Source organism: Myotis davidii, unplaced genomic scaffold (genome assembly GCF_000327345.1).
Source record: "Myotis davidii unplaced genomic scaffold, ASM32734v1 scaffold73, whole genome shotgun sequence".
NCBI lineage: Eukaryota > Metazoa > Chordata > Mammalia > Chiroptera > Vespertilionidae > Myotis > Myotis davidii.
The window spans coordinates 5,248,152-5,262,191 of NW_006286675.1; the positions used below are offsets into that span (position 1 = coordinate 5,248,152).

The window sequence follows — 14,040 nt, forward strand, 5'->3', positions numbered from 1 at the left end:
TAGATATGAAAAGAAAAGTGGGCCCTTTGCTCAAATAGATGTGGAAAATCTAGGTTATCCAAAGTTAAACAGTTTTCTGTGTGTGTTCTTTGCTTAAAATAAGAAAAGTTCTAAGTGGGCTTCATGGAAATTTGAAAGTAAAAATGTAACTGCATTAGCCTGAGAGCCAAGCTGTCTAGCAGATGGCTTGTGGTAAAGGTTTGTCAGGCCTTTCCTGAGGATGGGACTCATGGAGTATGAGTTAGCAGGAGTATAGAATAGCAATACCAAAGGGCAGGAACGTGTTTTTTGTCACAATGTCACTTCCAGTGTGAGGCCTGGAAATATGGACTTCAGGTTGACCTGGGGTCATGTTTGTGTTTAGCTACTCACTAGCGGTGTGACCCTACGCAGGTCTCTTCACCTCTCTGAGGCTCAGGTTTTACAAATGAGGATAGTATTTTACCCAACTATCAAAAATAGTCAATGACTGATTGCTTTTATCATCATCATCATCATCATCATCATCATCATCATTTTGCAGTGGTTATACCAGATGTCTTGTCAGTGTTTACAGTAGCCTCTTCCTGTGTTAGTTACTCAGACCTCTGCTGAATTGTGTTTCCTAACCCTGCAGTTGGGTAATGTCATTAACAAATCCCCAGTCAAGCAGACTTTCAAGTAAGTTTGTCATGTCTTGGGGCCAACATATCATTATTTTGGTGACCTCAGATGAACTACACTCTGTTCTCCTAAGGATAAGCCCGGGTCCCTTTCTTTTGATGAGTCCTTTTCTCTACACAGAGCCTCTAGTGAAGTTAGTGGGAGTTGTTTTTTTAGAACACATGGGTTCCAACAGCCTGGCAGTATTACAGGGTCTTGTTGCCATGGTGACTCACACTTTTTCTCTGAAATTTTGCCAGATCCTGAAGATCTTCGTGGACAATCTCTTTGCCATTGTCCTACTGAAACAGGCCACAGCCGTGCGCTGCTTAGACATGAGCGCCTCCCGAAAAAAGCTGGCCGTGGTGGATGAAAACGATACATGCTTGGTCTATGACATTCACACCAAGGAGTTGCTTTTTCAGGTGAAGTCCCAGGAGTGTCCAGGACATGATCCTTTGATTAGAGACACTCCTCTAGCTTCCCAGTCTTTATAGGAGGTGCTTATGCTCTAGCTTTCAGGTGGGCCTCTGGAAGGAGCAGTGAGGTGTAAAGGTGTAGGGTCTAAGCAGGGGTACAGAGTCTAAGAGGCCCTAGACACAGCCAACTGCTCCCACACATAAGCTGCAGGAGCTGAGTGAGTCTCTGAACTTTGGTTTTGTTGCAAGTAAGATAGGCAAGTAACATTTTCTTACAAGATTACTGAGAGCTGTAAATGAATACTAATAAATCTAAGTGTGGCATGTTGCAGGCTATCAGTGTATGGGTTAATGTGATGATTCTTTTGAAAAAGTCTGCTGCTCACCTCCTGGAGGCTGTCTGCATCTTTGAATGATCTAAGACACAATAAGGAAACAGGACCAGTTTTGCCGTAGAAGGAAGGGAGACATGGGGGAAGTCCTCCCTGCTATTTCACAAGGATGCTATAACAGCCAGCAAACCTGAACTGTTTTTCGGATAGGCGTTGTTTATACACATTTGATCCTGGGTCTGGAAGAAGTGTGTCATTGGAGAGGAGAGCCCAGAGGCTCCATGCCCAGTGCCTGGTTGGCTTTCTACTGGATTCAGTGCTGCTCTTTGCCTCTTTAGGGCTTTGTGAGTGGTCAGGGCCTATTTGCCTGAAGTGAGTTCCCCCAAAGCTAAAACCTCCCCTGAGTGGCTTTGTCAACCACTAAAGGTTTCCCGGTATAATGGGCAGATTGAGGTCTCCTCCTTGTCCTCAGCGATAGAATCAGCAGGGTGGAAGGGTGCTGTAGTAGGGAGCTACCTCAGTCATTTGAAAGGAGGTACCTGGCCACCACTAGCCCCAGTGACTCCCAGTTGATAACATTTCACTCATAACTGGGGAGGCAGAGTGGTTTAGGGGAAAGAAAGAGCATAAGCTTTGCCGTCAGACAAATCTGGTCTCCAGCTCTGCCTTCATCTCTCAAGCAAGTTAGTGAACCTCTCTGAGTCTTATTTCTCCTTACCTCTAAAATAGAACTAATAATTTCCCCCTCATAGAATTGCTACAGGACTAAGTAAGACACCATAGTGCCTGCCACAAGATAGGGCCTTCAGTGTTACTTCTCATCTCCCCAGCCTCAACACAACCCCTGTAGGTAGGTTAGCAGCTCCCAGGTGTGAATCCGTGTCCAGCCCAGAACCATGTAGGAGTGGAAAGGCGTGTGTGCTTCCCTGTCCCCACTGAGGGTTTTCTGTAGTGGGCTGGGAAAGGTAATTTTCAGCCCTTGCTAAGGGTCATAAACATTCCCAGCTATTTTTTCTTCTCTCCACTGCCCTTACCCCTGCAAATGCAAACAACTATATGTTTTCTTTCTCATTATAAAAATAATCTATGCTCATTATAAAAGATTCAGACATTGTAAAAGATTCTAGGCAGAAAGATATGAACTTCTGCTGGTGCCTAAGTCTCTGGAGCTGAGCAGAAATCTTTGAGAGGAGGTGGGGCAAGGGAGTACCTCCCAGGGTGATTGTATTCTTACAGTGTGCAGATTATAAATGTAGAGACAATATATTATTTTTTAATTTTAAAATAGTTCACTGCTCTTTTTCTTATAAAAAATAAATATTCATAACCAAAAGAAAATTTCAGGCAAATAAAAAACAGAAAATATAAAACACCCACTGAAAGACAACTACTGTTAATTCTTTGGAACATATTCCTTTAAACATTCTTCCATACAGAAGTAGAATCCACTTTGCTGATTTTCTCACTTTTTATGTAATGATTAATATTTGGGGATAATAATTTTTATTCAAAAGTAATGCTTGCTTATTCAAAAATTCCAACATAAAAAAGTGCATGGAAGTGCTTGCCTCTATTCCCCTATCCATTTCTCCCAATCCCCTTTTCTTCCCTTTCCCTTTATCCCACTGTTAGCAATTTAATGTGATTCAGGCTTTAACAAGAGAACCTGAATGAATGTAGAAATGATGCCAAAGCCCAGGATGATAGTTACAGGGTTCTCACCATCCCTGTCCCTCAGGAACCGAATGCCAACAGTGTGGCCTGGAACACCCAGTGTGAGGACATGCTCTGCTTCTCGGGAGGAGGCTACCTCAACATCAAAGCTAGCACCTTCCCTGTGCACCAGCAGAAGCTGCAGGGCTTTGTGGTAGGCTACAACGGCTCCAAGATCTTCTGCCTGCATGCCTTCTCCATATCAGCTGTGGAGGTGCCACAGGTAACCCGGGATGTCTGTCAGCTCTCAGTAGTGGCAGGACAGGCAAGACCAGGAAAGCCAGGCTCCTCAATGGTACTTTGGGAGGGAGTGGTGAGGAGAGAGGGAAGAGAGACAAGAATGATAGCTGTGGTGTCATGGAAGGCACTCTGGACTTGAACGTGAAATCCTATCTCCATCCCATGCAATCTGTGTGTCTTTGGGCAAAAAACTCAGCATCACTGAACCTCAATTCTTTCTGATCCCTACTTCCTAGCAGGGACAGGGAGGTGTATGCAGGGTTGTCTATCAGCAGACAGAGTTGTGTTTCATTGAGAGCTGTGCTTGGGGCAGAGTAGAGTAAGCCAGCAAAGCTGGGAATCCAGCAGGGTGTATGCACAGGCATATGAAGCGGGTGGTGTGTGTGAGAGAAAGTTAATATAGGTGGAATGGGGTGTGGGAGCTGAGGTCTGTGAGGCAAAAAGGGAGCATGGTACTATCTGCACAAGTCCCTCACACTAGCAGGAGGCCAGAATAGAAATGGGAGGCAGGAATGTGAGCCATTCCCACTGTAGAACTGTCATAAAATAAAGATAAGCACCAAGGAGAGACTAGCCCTCAGAATCCCATCCTAAAGAGAAACTCACTCTTAAACATTTTGGAAAATATCAACCCAGACCTTTTTTATATGTATGTGTAGTGTGTGTGTAATATATAATTAGGAGTATATGATCCTATATAATAAAAGCCTAATATGCAAATCGACCGAACAGCAGAACCACCAAGGTGCAGACACTCAATGCAGGAGCTGCCCCTAGCACACAGGCCCCAGGTCAGCCAAGGCGGGTACCAGCTGGGTTCCCCCGATCACCCTTATGGTCACTCAGCTAAGGCGGGTGCCAGCTGGGTTCCCCCGATCACCCTTATGGTCACCCTGCAGAGGGAGGCGACCAGTGGTGGCGGCGGGGGGTGGGGCTGGCGAGTGGTGGCGCCAGGTCAGCCAAGGCAGGTGCCATTGGGGGCCCCCCAGTTGCCTCGTAGAGGGAGGTGACCGGCGGCGGTGGCAGGGGGCAGGGCCGGCAAGCGGGTGGGGCCAGGCCAGCCAAGGCGGTGCCAACGGGGGTCCCCCGATCATCCCACTGGTCGCCCCACAAATTGGCCCTGATCACCAGCCAGGCTGAGGGACCCTACCAGTGCATGAATTTTGTGCACCAGACCTCTAGTTGTATATAAAATTTTAAAAGAGGAATTGTACTGTAAATAATGTTGTTTTGACTTTTATTATCTATAAATATTGCTCCTATAGATGAAACCTCAGATTTACTGCACTTATTTTACTGAATGTGGACTATAAGAGAGACTTAATTACCTTCCTTTATCTCCATCTTCTGATTTAACCTAACATTTACATATTGCAGACCCATCACTTTGTATGAATTGTTGGCTATCAACTAGCGATCTGGCTTTTTCATCCTGCAATCTATTAGAAACATGGCTCCATGTCAATAAATGTTCTTCTTTAGCTAAAATGATTATAGATTCACATTTAATTGTAAGATATCATACAGAGACACTTTATACAATTTTCCCAGCTTCCCCCACTGGTAACAGTTTTGCAATGCTGCAGTACAAATTTATCACCTGAATAGGTTGGTGTATTCACACCAACAGCGCATGAGATCCCTGGTGTTGGGTTTACCTTTTACTGTGGCCACACCTTCCTCCCTGCTGCCTCACCTCCACCCCATATTGTTTTTAGTGACTATTTTTTTGTCCCGATCTCTCACAACTTACTGAACCCAGTTAGAAATTTGTGCTGTTTGCAGCTTTTTGCTCTTATAAATAGCTAAGTCTTTGCACCTATCCCATCTTAGCTCCTTGGTATAAATTCCTAGAAGTGAAATTGCTGGTCCAAGGGCTATTTATGCTACGTTTGAAAGATTTTAGACATGTTTCCAGATTGCCTTTCAGCTAGGCTACATTAATCTATATTCCCTCCACACACCTTGCCCTGGCTTGGCTTCTTATAAAGCAGTGGTTCTCAACCTTCCTAATGCCGCGACCCCTTAATACAGTTCCTTATGTTGTGGTGTCCCTCAATTTCATTGTTACAAATTGGACATAATTAAAGCATAGTGATTAATCACAAAAACAATATGTAATTATATATGTGTTTTCCGATGGTCTTAGGCGACCCCTGTGAAAGGGTCGTTCAACCCCCAAAGGGGTCGCGACCCACAGGTTGAGAACCGCTGTTGTAAAGGGTGGAACTGGACTTCATTTCCTCCCCATAGCTGATGATGTTACTCATTGATGCAGGGATTATTAGTACCTAACACAGAGCAGTTATTCAGTAAATATTAGTGGAATTCAGACTTAAGGAAAAGGAAAAAGAAAGAAAGAAAACCAGAGAAAGAAGGGAGAGGAGTGGGTAGAAGTGGCAGCAGAAAGAGAGGTAAGAACAGCCCCTGTGGACTGTTTCCTTGCAGTCCTCATCTGCTCCCCATCCCAAACTCATGCACCACATCCATCAGAAACCCAATCTTCCTCAATCATGCCAAACATGCTATGCTGATTGGAAGTTTTTTCTACCAAGACTGCCATGCTGACCTCAAGATAAATGCAGTTTGCTTCTCCCTGACTTTGGCGGGACAAGAGGAACTGAAGGGGCAGCCCGGGACTTCCTCTGCCAAGCTCTAAAGATTCAGAAGCCAGATTCCCCCTCCCCCAGTGGCTGCACCAAGGCCATCCTGCTGATGCAGCAGGTCAGAACTGCCAAGGGTTAGGAAAGGCAGCCTCAAAACAAAGGCTATTTATCTGTCGTTTCTGCCTCCAACCATCCTGTGGTTTTGGCCTAGCGGGGAGGGAGAAAGCATCAGACCCACTCTGGGGATTTCTGGTTTCCTTTCGAAATTTACATCATCTTGTGCAAGAAATGGTTTGTTAGGGCTGCCAAGTAGGGCGGCAGGCCCTAGTTGTAGTCGGGCTTCTCAGGGCTGGTGGTGACTTCATGCTTGGAATTCGATAGCAAGATAAAGTAGAGCTCAGAGGGCATTTGTGCAGTTAGGGTATTTAAAACTCCCACTCTCAGATTGTGCCTCCCAGGCAAGCCTAACCTTCCTCGGGCTTTCAACTTGGTGAAAAGGAAAGGAGTACTGGCTTTCTGACACTGGCTGTGACCTTGAGCAACTCGGTTCGCTTTTTGGGGTCTCACTTGTTTTCTGTGCAATGAGGTTAAATATACCCCTCTTTCAGGTTTTGTCTGGTCCAAATCCTATTATTATTATTATTATTATTATTATTAACAACAACAGTCTTAAAATATTAAACATTACAAAACAGAACTAAATTGGAACAGAAGGTGCTCACTGAAGGAGTTTGGAAAGGAAAGCTCACTGTGCACGGGGCGTTTGAGAAAGCTTCCAGGTGGTGGTGACACTTGATCTTCCCTGAAAGGTCTGGAAAGGCAGAGGAACAGCGAGAGTGTTTCAAACAGGGAACGTTGGGGGTGGAAACAAGTCTGGAGAGTTTGTGAGATGGGGAGGCGCTGATGCTGAGAAAATACTATGGATGCAATGAGCATGCTCATTTTTTTGCCCAGCACTTTATCAATTTTCAAAGCACTTCTCTAGTTTGCCCATTGTAGCCTGTGAGCTAAACAGAAGTTAATTTGACCCAAAAATTCATACATCTAGGATGTGACTGAGTTAGGCCTGGGTTCTAGCTCAACTGTTCTGTGTCCATACCCTACTGCCACCTGAAGGGAGGCACAATAGGAAAGATGAGTGCTCAGCAGCAGGCACATCTTGCTGTCAGAGGATGGAATGGCTTAAAAAGAAAAAAATTTCCTTCAACGTTAAAGCTAAAAAATGGGACAGGAAATTTCAAAGATTAAGGCCCCAAATGGAGAAAACAGCACTTTCAGCTCCACATTTGGGAACCATTAACACAGAGGTACTGACTGATTGATTTCCACTGCCTAGGAATCCAGGAGGAAAGACGCAGTTCCCTTCGGCACACTGACTGGCCTAAAACAAGGGAGGGCCTTTAGTTATGAAAGACACTCAGGCCCAACTCAGACTTGTTCTCATGTACAGACACATACACACACATACCCAAAAGGTCATCCAGGCTCCAGCCCCAAGGTCTTCTATGTGCCACTATGTGCCCTTAGACAAGTCAGTTGCCCTCCCTGAGTTTCAGTCTCGGGCCATAATCCAGGAGTGATAATACCTAAGACACTGGACTGTTGGGACAGATCCAAAAGCCTACAAATAGAAGTTATTAGGAACCATTCACGATATTACTTGAAGGGTCAGTGAAGACTTTCCAGAAGAAATGACATTTTAACAGGGTCTCGAAAGCCAAATAGATACTTTCCAGAGGGTGAAGAGGGGCAAAGTCATTCCAGATGATGCTGAAATCTGTGGAGAGATGGGCCTGGAGGTGGGGAAAGCCGGTGGTGGAGGGGAGGATGGGCAGGAGGTTTGTGCTGCTGAACATGATGGTTTGGCTATGAAAGGGGGTGGCAGAGTGGAAGGCATGTAGGGTGAACTGGGGTGTAGCTGAGAAGGGTACTGGTTAACCATTGCAGCATTGCTCTGCAGGCTTTTGTAATGAAGTCAATGCACACATATGGAGTCAGGCTTTGTATGAATCTGACTCTTTCCATTGCTTTGAAAATACTCTTCTTTCCTTCAATCCTGCAGTCTGCTCCCATGTACCAGTACCTGGAGAGGAAAATGTTCAAAGAAGCCTACCAGATTGCTTGCTTGGGTGTGACAGACACTGATTGGCATGAGCTGGCCATGGAAGCTTTAGAAGGATTAGAGTTTGAAACAGCAAAGAAGGTAAGCATCTAGTCAGAATGACCAAGAATCTGGTCCTTGGAGGGTCCTTTGAGGAGGCAGAAGAGGATTCATTCCAGGTGACATATGGAGAGGCAAATGCATACTGCCATGGGTGCTGGAATTAGACTGACCCGGCTCAGCCACCTTCTAGCTATAAGCCTGAGCAGGTAACATCCTTCCTAAGGTTGCTCATTGGTAAAATTAGGGTGATGATTGGCCCCATCTTCAAAAGTTATAAGGCTCTAATGTGATAATGCCTGCAAAACTTGACATAGGAGAAGCATCTGATAGATTCTAGTTGTCACTCTTATTAGCTATCATTTATGTAAAGCACCTAGCTAAAAGCCTGGCACATACTAGGCATTCCATAAATGGTAGCTTTTGTTATTGGTATAAGCGCTTATTGGTATTAGGTAATTTATTACACAGTGCCGTTTTTCTTGGCACACTGCTAAGTATGGTAGACAAGATGGTCGAGCTCTCTGATTCTGACAGCAATGTCACTCCCCACATACCTTCATGGCATAATTCATGACCTTGATTCATGGTGTCATTTCCTGGCTCAGTCTATTAAAATTACAGAAATGGCTCAAAACATTTGACACATATTATTAGGAAGAACCCAGCTATGTCTCCTGAGGTGTGGGGGGAAGGAATGGCCTTCAACTCTCTCCCCGACGTCTCCCTTCTGTCTCTCTTTTCCCATACCAATTAATCAGATACTCATTTTGCGCATACTACTGAGCTGATAGGGAAGAAATTGCAGAAGTATGTGATGCCATCTCCATGCTGGGTCAAGACTTCTAAGCATGAAAAGAGAGTGGACCGAGACCAGACTAGGGTTCAGAAGCCTGGTTGAGAACCAGCTCGGCCATGTACAGGCTGGTTCTGTCTCTCTTTTCCTATACCAATTAATCAGATACTCATTTTGCGCATACTACTGAGCTGATAGGGAAGAAATTGCAGAAGTATGTGATGCCATCTCCATGCTAGGTCAAGACTTCTAAGCATGAAAAGAGAGTGGACCGAGACCAGACTAGGGTTCAGAAGCCTGGTTGAGAACCAGCTCGGCCATGTACAGGCTGGAAGACCCTTGGCAAGCCACTTCTCTCAGAGCCTCAGTCTTTTCTACAGTGGGGAGGGTGAAGACACTAACTGCCAACCCTGCCTGACACAGTGTCATCAGGCTTAACTGTCACATTGTAAAAGGGATTCTAAAACTAGCAATGCCTGTACAAATGCTAGCTGTTATTAAAGCAAGTCCAATTATCCTATATAGTAAAAGCCTAATATGCTAAGTGTACGGTTGTCCAGTGACCAGTCGACTGTTCAATCAATCGAAGTGTAATATGCTAATGATATGCTAAAGCTGCTCAACCACTTCAACCAATCAGTGTAATATGCTAATGATATGCTAAGACTGCTCAACTGCTTGCTATGATGCGCACTGAACGCCAGGGGGCAGACGCTCCTACCAGTAGGTTAGCTTGCTGCTGGAGTCCAGCCAATCAGGACTGGGCGAGATGGGGGCCAACACACCCTGGAGCCCTCCTGCGGTCCCTCCCCGCCCCGATCATTCATCAGTAGGGTCCCTCGGCCTGGCCTGGGCCCTCTTGCAATCCAGGACCCCTCAGGGGATGTCAGAGAGCCGGTTTCAGCCCAATCCTGCAGGCTACTCCCCTCGGGAGAGCGCCAGACACAGGGCTCATGACTGGTGAGCACTGCTGCTGTTGCTGCTGCGGTGTGAGCCTCCCCTGATCAGGACTGATTGGGCGTGAGCCCTTGGCAGACGCAGTGGGGCAGGCATGAGCGGGAGCTGCAGGTAGGAGCTGCAGGCAACGTTGAACTGCAGGTTTCAGCCTGATCCCTGCAGGCCGCCCTGAGGGATCCCACCTGTGCAAGAATTCGTTCACTGGGCCTCTAGTAATTATATAATAATCATATATATTATAGTTTTGGATCTACTGTGTCCGAAAAGTGGTAGTAGCGGAGGGCTTTAAGAAGTCAGAGGGAGGAAACATTTCCATGGAGGGAGCTTCCCTCTCCTGCCTCACCTTGAAATGCCAGGAGGGATGAAGAATAACAAAGGATTCCTAGAATATGTTTTATTTATTTTCATCATGGAATGAAATTAGACAGCAGTGCCTAACACTGTGTTAAGTGCTCAGCAAATGTTTGAATGGATGAAAATTAAACTGGAATGAACTCCCATTTGCTTAATACCTGCTCCCAATCTGTATCACCCCCCACAGCACTCCCAAGAATAGGAATTATTGTATTAAAGCCACAAGATTTTGACCACAGACTATAACTTGATCACTACCCAAATTCCTAATCCCCAGTCTTTCTTTTCTGCTTTGCCAAGTCAGGCACCCTTGGAGGTGAATGGTTCCCGGTGATAGGCTGCTGTCCCCACTAGATGGCAGAGGAGAGCTGTTTAGCACCCAGGACCACTGCCCTGAGTCGAACTGCAAAGCTTCCCTGTTCTCACATTTCCCTCCGCTGAGGTTATTCACAGGCCTTGTGATTCTGACCACTCTGACCAGGGCACCCCTGACACTGCAGAATGTCAGGGCTGAAGGAACTCAGAGACAGATTTCTCTCAGTGGTGGGAAAGTAGATCCAGGGTCCCCCAACTAGAAAGCAAGCTAGAGCTGAGACCTAGAAAGATCCTCCTTACCTCCCTGCTACTTTGTCAGGCATTCCAGTTTCCCTTTGTGTTGCTTTAAGGAAGCCCAGACCTCAAAGATGGCTTATAAGACCTCCAGTGAAGAATACACGTGCTCTTAGCTCTCCATCCCTTTGCTCATGTGATAACTGCCTTACCCTTTCAAGGAATTCCTCTCTAGGAATACCCACTTGCCAGGGTCTACTGTGATGCTTTACTTAATCCTGCCTCCTGCTATTGCCCATGCTCAGGCAGTGAATCTGTGTTCTCCAAGGCATCTAGTTCATGCTTGTATAGCTCTTAGCTCTGGGAGATTTATTGATCTATTTGATCTGCCTGCCTCCCCTTTTAGAATATGAACCCCGAATTGGGGAGGGGGACAGGAGCCAAATTATATTCACCTCTTGGTCCCCAACCCAACAGGATGCTTGGCCCTGTGAGCAGGAAAGATGACGTTACATTGTGGTCATCTGTGGGCAGCTAGAGGCTGGGTGACTTGCTCATTTCCACAAGTCTTTTTAAGATGGAGGATGTCATGCAGCTAAGTAAAGGCTACAAGTAGCCAGGGTTATTGTTCTGCATTCATATTCTAAGGCATCCTGGACCTGCTGCCTCTTCTAGGTGTGTGTCAGCCCATTTCAAATGGGACAATATAAAGAAGCACAGCTGAGTACAAATGTTGACAGCAAAGCCACATGAAGATCAGCCTGACATGGTGGGTTATGCTCCTCTAAACCCCTTGTAGAATCTGAAAGCAACTACAGAGGCTTAGTTAACATCAGTCTGCATGAAGATGGGTGCCTGGAAACTTCCATGGGTTAAAGTCTCTGGCTTTACTGTGAGTCCAAGGCAAGAGCTACACGTTTAGGATTTACGCAAGAGCTTGCCTTCCAGGGACTTGGAGTGATTCATTCCCTACCTCTCCCTTCCTTCTAGAAATCATCTTTATTCCTTCTCAAATTTCTCTTTTCTTCCTTCATGATGGTACTGTAGGCTCTGGGTGCCCTGTGTTTATGCACTGTTGGTAAGCATAGCTGTCCCCTGTTTTCTGTCCAAGTCACCAAGATGTACATGCAGTCTCTCCTGAGTCAGTACGTCTTTCCCACTCCCACGCAGATGCCACTGCCTCAGAGTGTCAGACTGGCTTGTTCTTCCATTTTGCATAGAGGTTCCTCTAAGCAGGCACCATCTCAGACTGCAGTATTATAGTTTTGTTTCACCTAATCCCAAAGTGATTGATTCAACCAGGGCTTCTTTGTATGGACTAATCCCAGGGATAAAGCTGAGCCCCAGTGGGTGGTAGAACCCTCCTGAACACACAGTGATTAATCAATGCTTGCTTCTTTTCCCTCATAACTGGCTCACTTTCTAAAGCTTGACTTCCCACCCCCAGCCAATCACCCACTTTTGAAGCCCAGAAGGCAGCTGATTTTATTATTTTATCTCTTCCTCTGTAGGCCTTCATCAGAGTACGAGACCTCCGATATTTAGAGCTCATCAACAGCATTGAGGTAAAGATGAAGTGTTCTTTATTCTCAAGAAAGCACAGACTCGCTGTCAGTGGTTTACAAGCAGCTCTTCAAGAAGGAAAGAGCCTTGAGGACATGTGAACAGAGCCTACTGGTGTCTGAGGATTAGGGCCACAGCCTTTGGGGTACAGAATGCCATGTGGCAAGGAGTGCAGTCTGTTACTTGGAAGGTGGGGGGAGGGGGTAGATGGATTCCTGATCTCTCTGAGCTTTGGTTTCTTTCTGTAAAATGGGATGAGACCTACCTTGCAGGGTTGCTGGGAGGATTAAATAAATTTTCAGTAGCTATTTTTCATCCTTGCAGTGGTTGTTAGCTGGTTACCATCCTCTAGGGCAGGGGTGGGGAACATCCAGCCATATAAGGCCTGCGAAATCATTAGGTCTGGCCCTGCCAAGGATTAGGGGTGATTAATTAAATGTTTGACCAAATATAGCATATTTGGTCAAACATTTAATTATAAAAAAATATAGCAGGCTAATTTTTAAGCTGATAATTTTGTATGGCCTGAGAATGATGTTATAAATATCAAAATGGCCCTTGGCAGAAAAAAGGTTCCCCACCCCTGCTCTAGGGCTTCAATAAAATGCCGGTGTAGGAGGCGTTTCCCAAATGCATATGATCTACATCCATTCATAGCAATGGGTCCTGGGAAGGGAGGTCTGAACGGGGCACCCAAAGGCTCTGGAGCCCTCCCTCCAGCTCACCATTCCTAGCTGAGAAAACCAGCCTTACCAACCAAGCCCAGAGAGGGCTATGGTAGACTGAAGAGGCTGGTGCTACGAGCACCATTTGCTGGGTGTCTGTGAAAAGGCATACATATTTTTTCTCTGAACAGATTTATTGTGAGGCTATGGGAATGTGAGATAAATTTGAATTTCCATATGGAAGCAGTGAGGAAATCAGCACATGTCTTGTCCCTTTGATTCAGTTTAGCATAATAAACACCTGTTGTGGGCCAAGCCTGTGCTGAGCCCAGTGGGCAGAGCTGAGTGGAAGAGACCTGCTAACCCTGACAATTGTTGCTATTTGCTGAATGCCTGCTCTGCCCCCGCATGATCATGATCGATGTGTATGCTATTTTAAATCCTCACAACTTAGACATTGGTTTTGCTAGTATACCTATTGGATAAATAAGACACAAAGGCTAAGAAAGGCTAGGTCATGTCCCCAAGGGGCCACAGACGAAAGTTCAGTTAGAATTCAAAGCCAGTTCTATTTCCCAAACTGTCTTTACTCTAGACCAGTGGTTCTCAACCTTCCTAATGCTGCAACCCTTTAATACAGTTCCTCATGTTGTGGTGACCCCCAATTTCATTGTTACAAATTAAACATAATTAAAGCATAGTGATTAATCACAAAAACAATATGTAATTATATATGTGTTCTCCGGTGGTCTTAGGTGACCCCTGTGAAGGGGTCGCGACCCACAGGTTGAGAACCGCTGCTCTAGACACTGCACCTGTCTAAAAAGTTGCTTCTGGCCCTGGCCAGTGTTGTTCAGTTGGTTGGAGCATTGTCCCATACACCAAAAAGTTGTGGGTTCAATTCCTGGCCAGGACACATACCTAGGGTGTAGGTTTGATCCCCGGTTGTGGGGTGGGGGGGCCAGTGCAATGGGAGAAACCAATTGATTGCCTCTCTCCTCCTCCTCCTCCTCTTCCTCTTCTCTCCCTCCCTCCTTCCTCCC

General features: G+C 45.9%; 1 protein-coding gene across 2 annotated transcripts in view; it reads left to right on the forward strand.

Moving 5' to 3' along the window:
- Positions 1–14,040, forward strand: part of IFT122 (intraflagellar transport 122) — a 69,182-nt gene that overhangs the window by 30,733 nt on the left and 24,409 nt on the right. For both annotated transcript variants that reach the window (XM_006758298.2, XM_006758299.2), the window contains 4 exons: positions 898–1,067; positions 3,132–3,329; positions 8,015–8,155; positions 12,281–12,334. In XM_006758298.2, the coding sequence (XP_006758361.1) occupies positions 898–1,067; positions 3,132–3,329; positions 8,015–8,155; positions 12,281–12,334 (563 nt within the window). The remainder of the gene's footprint in view (positions 1–897; positions 1,068–3,131; positions 3,330–8,014; positions 8,156–12,280; positions 12,335–14,040) is intronic.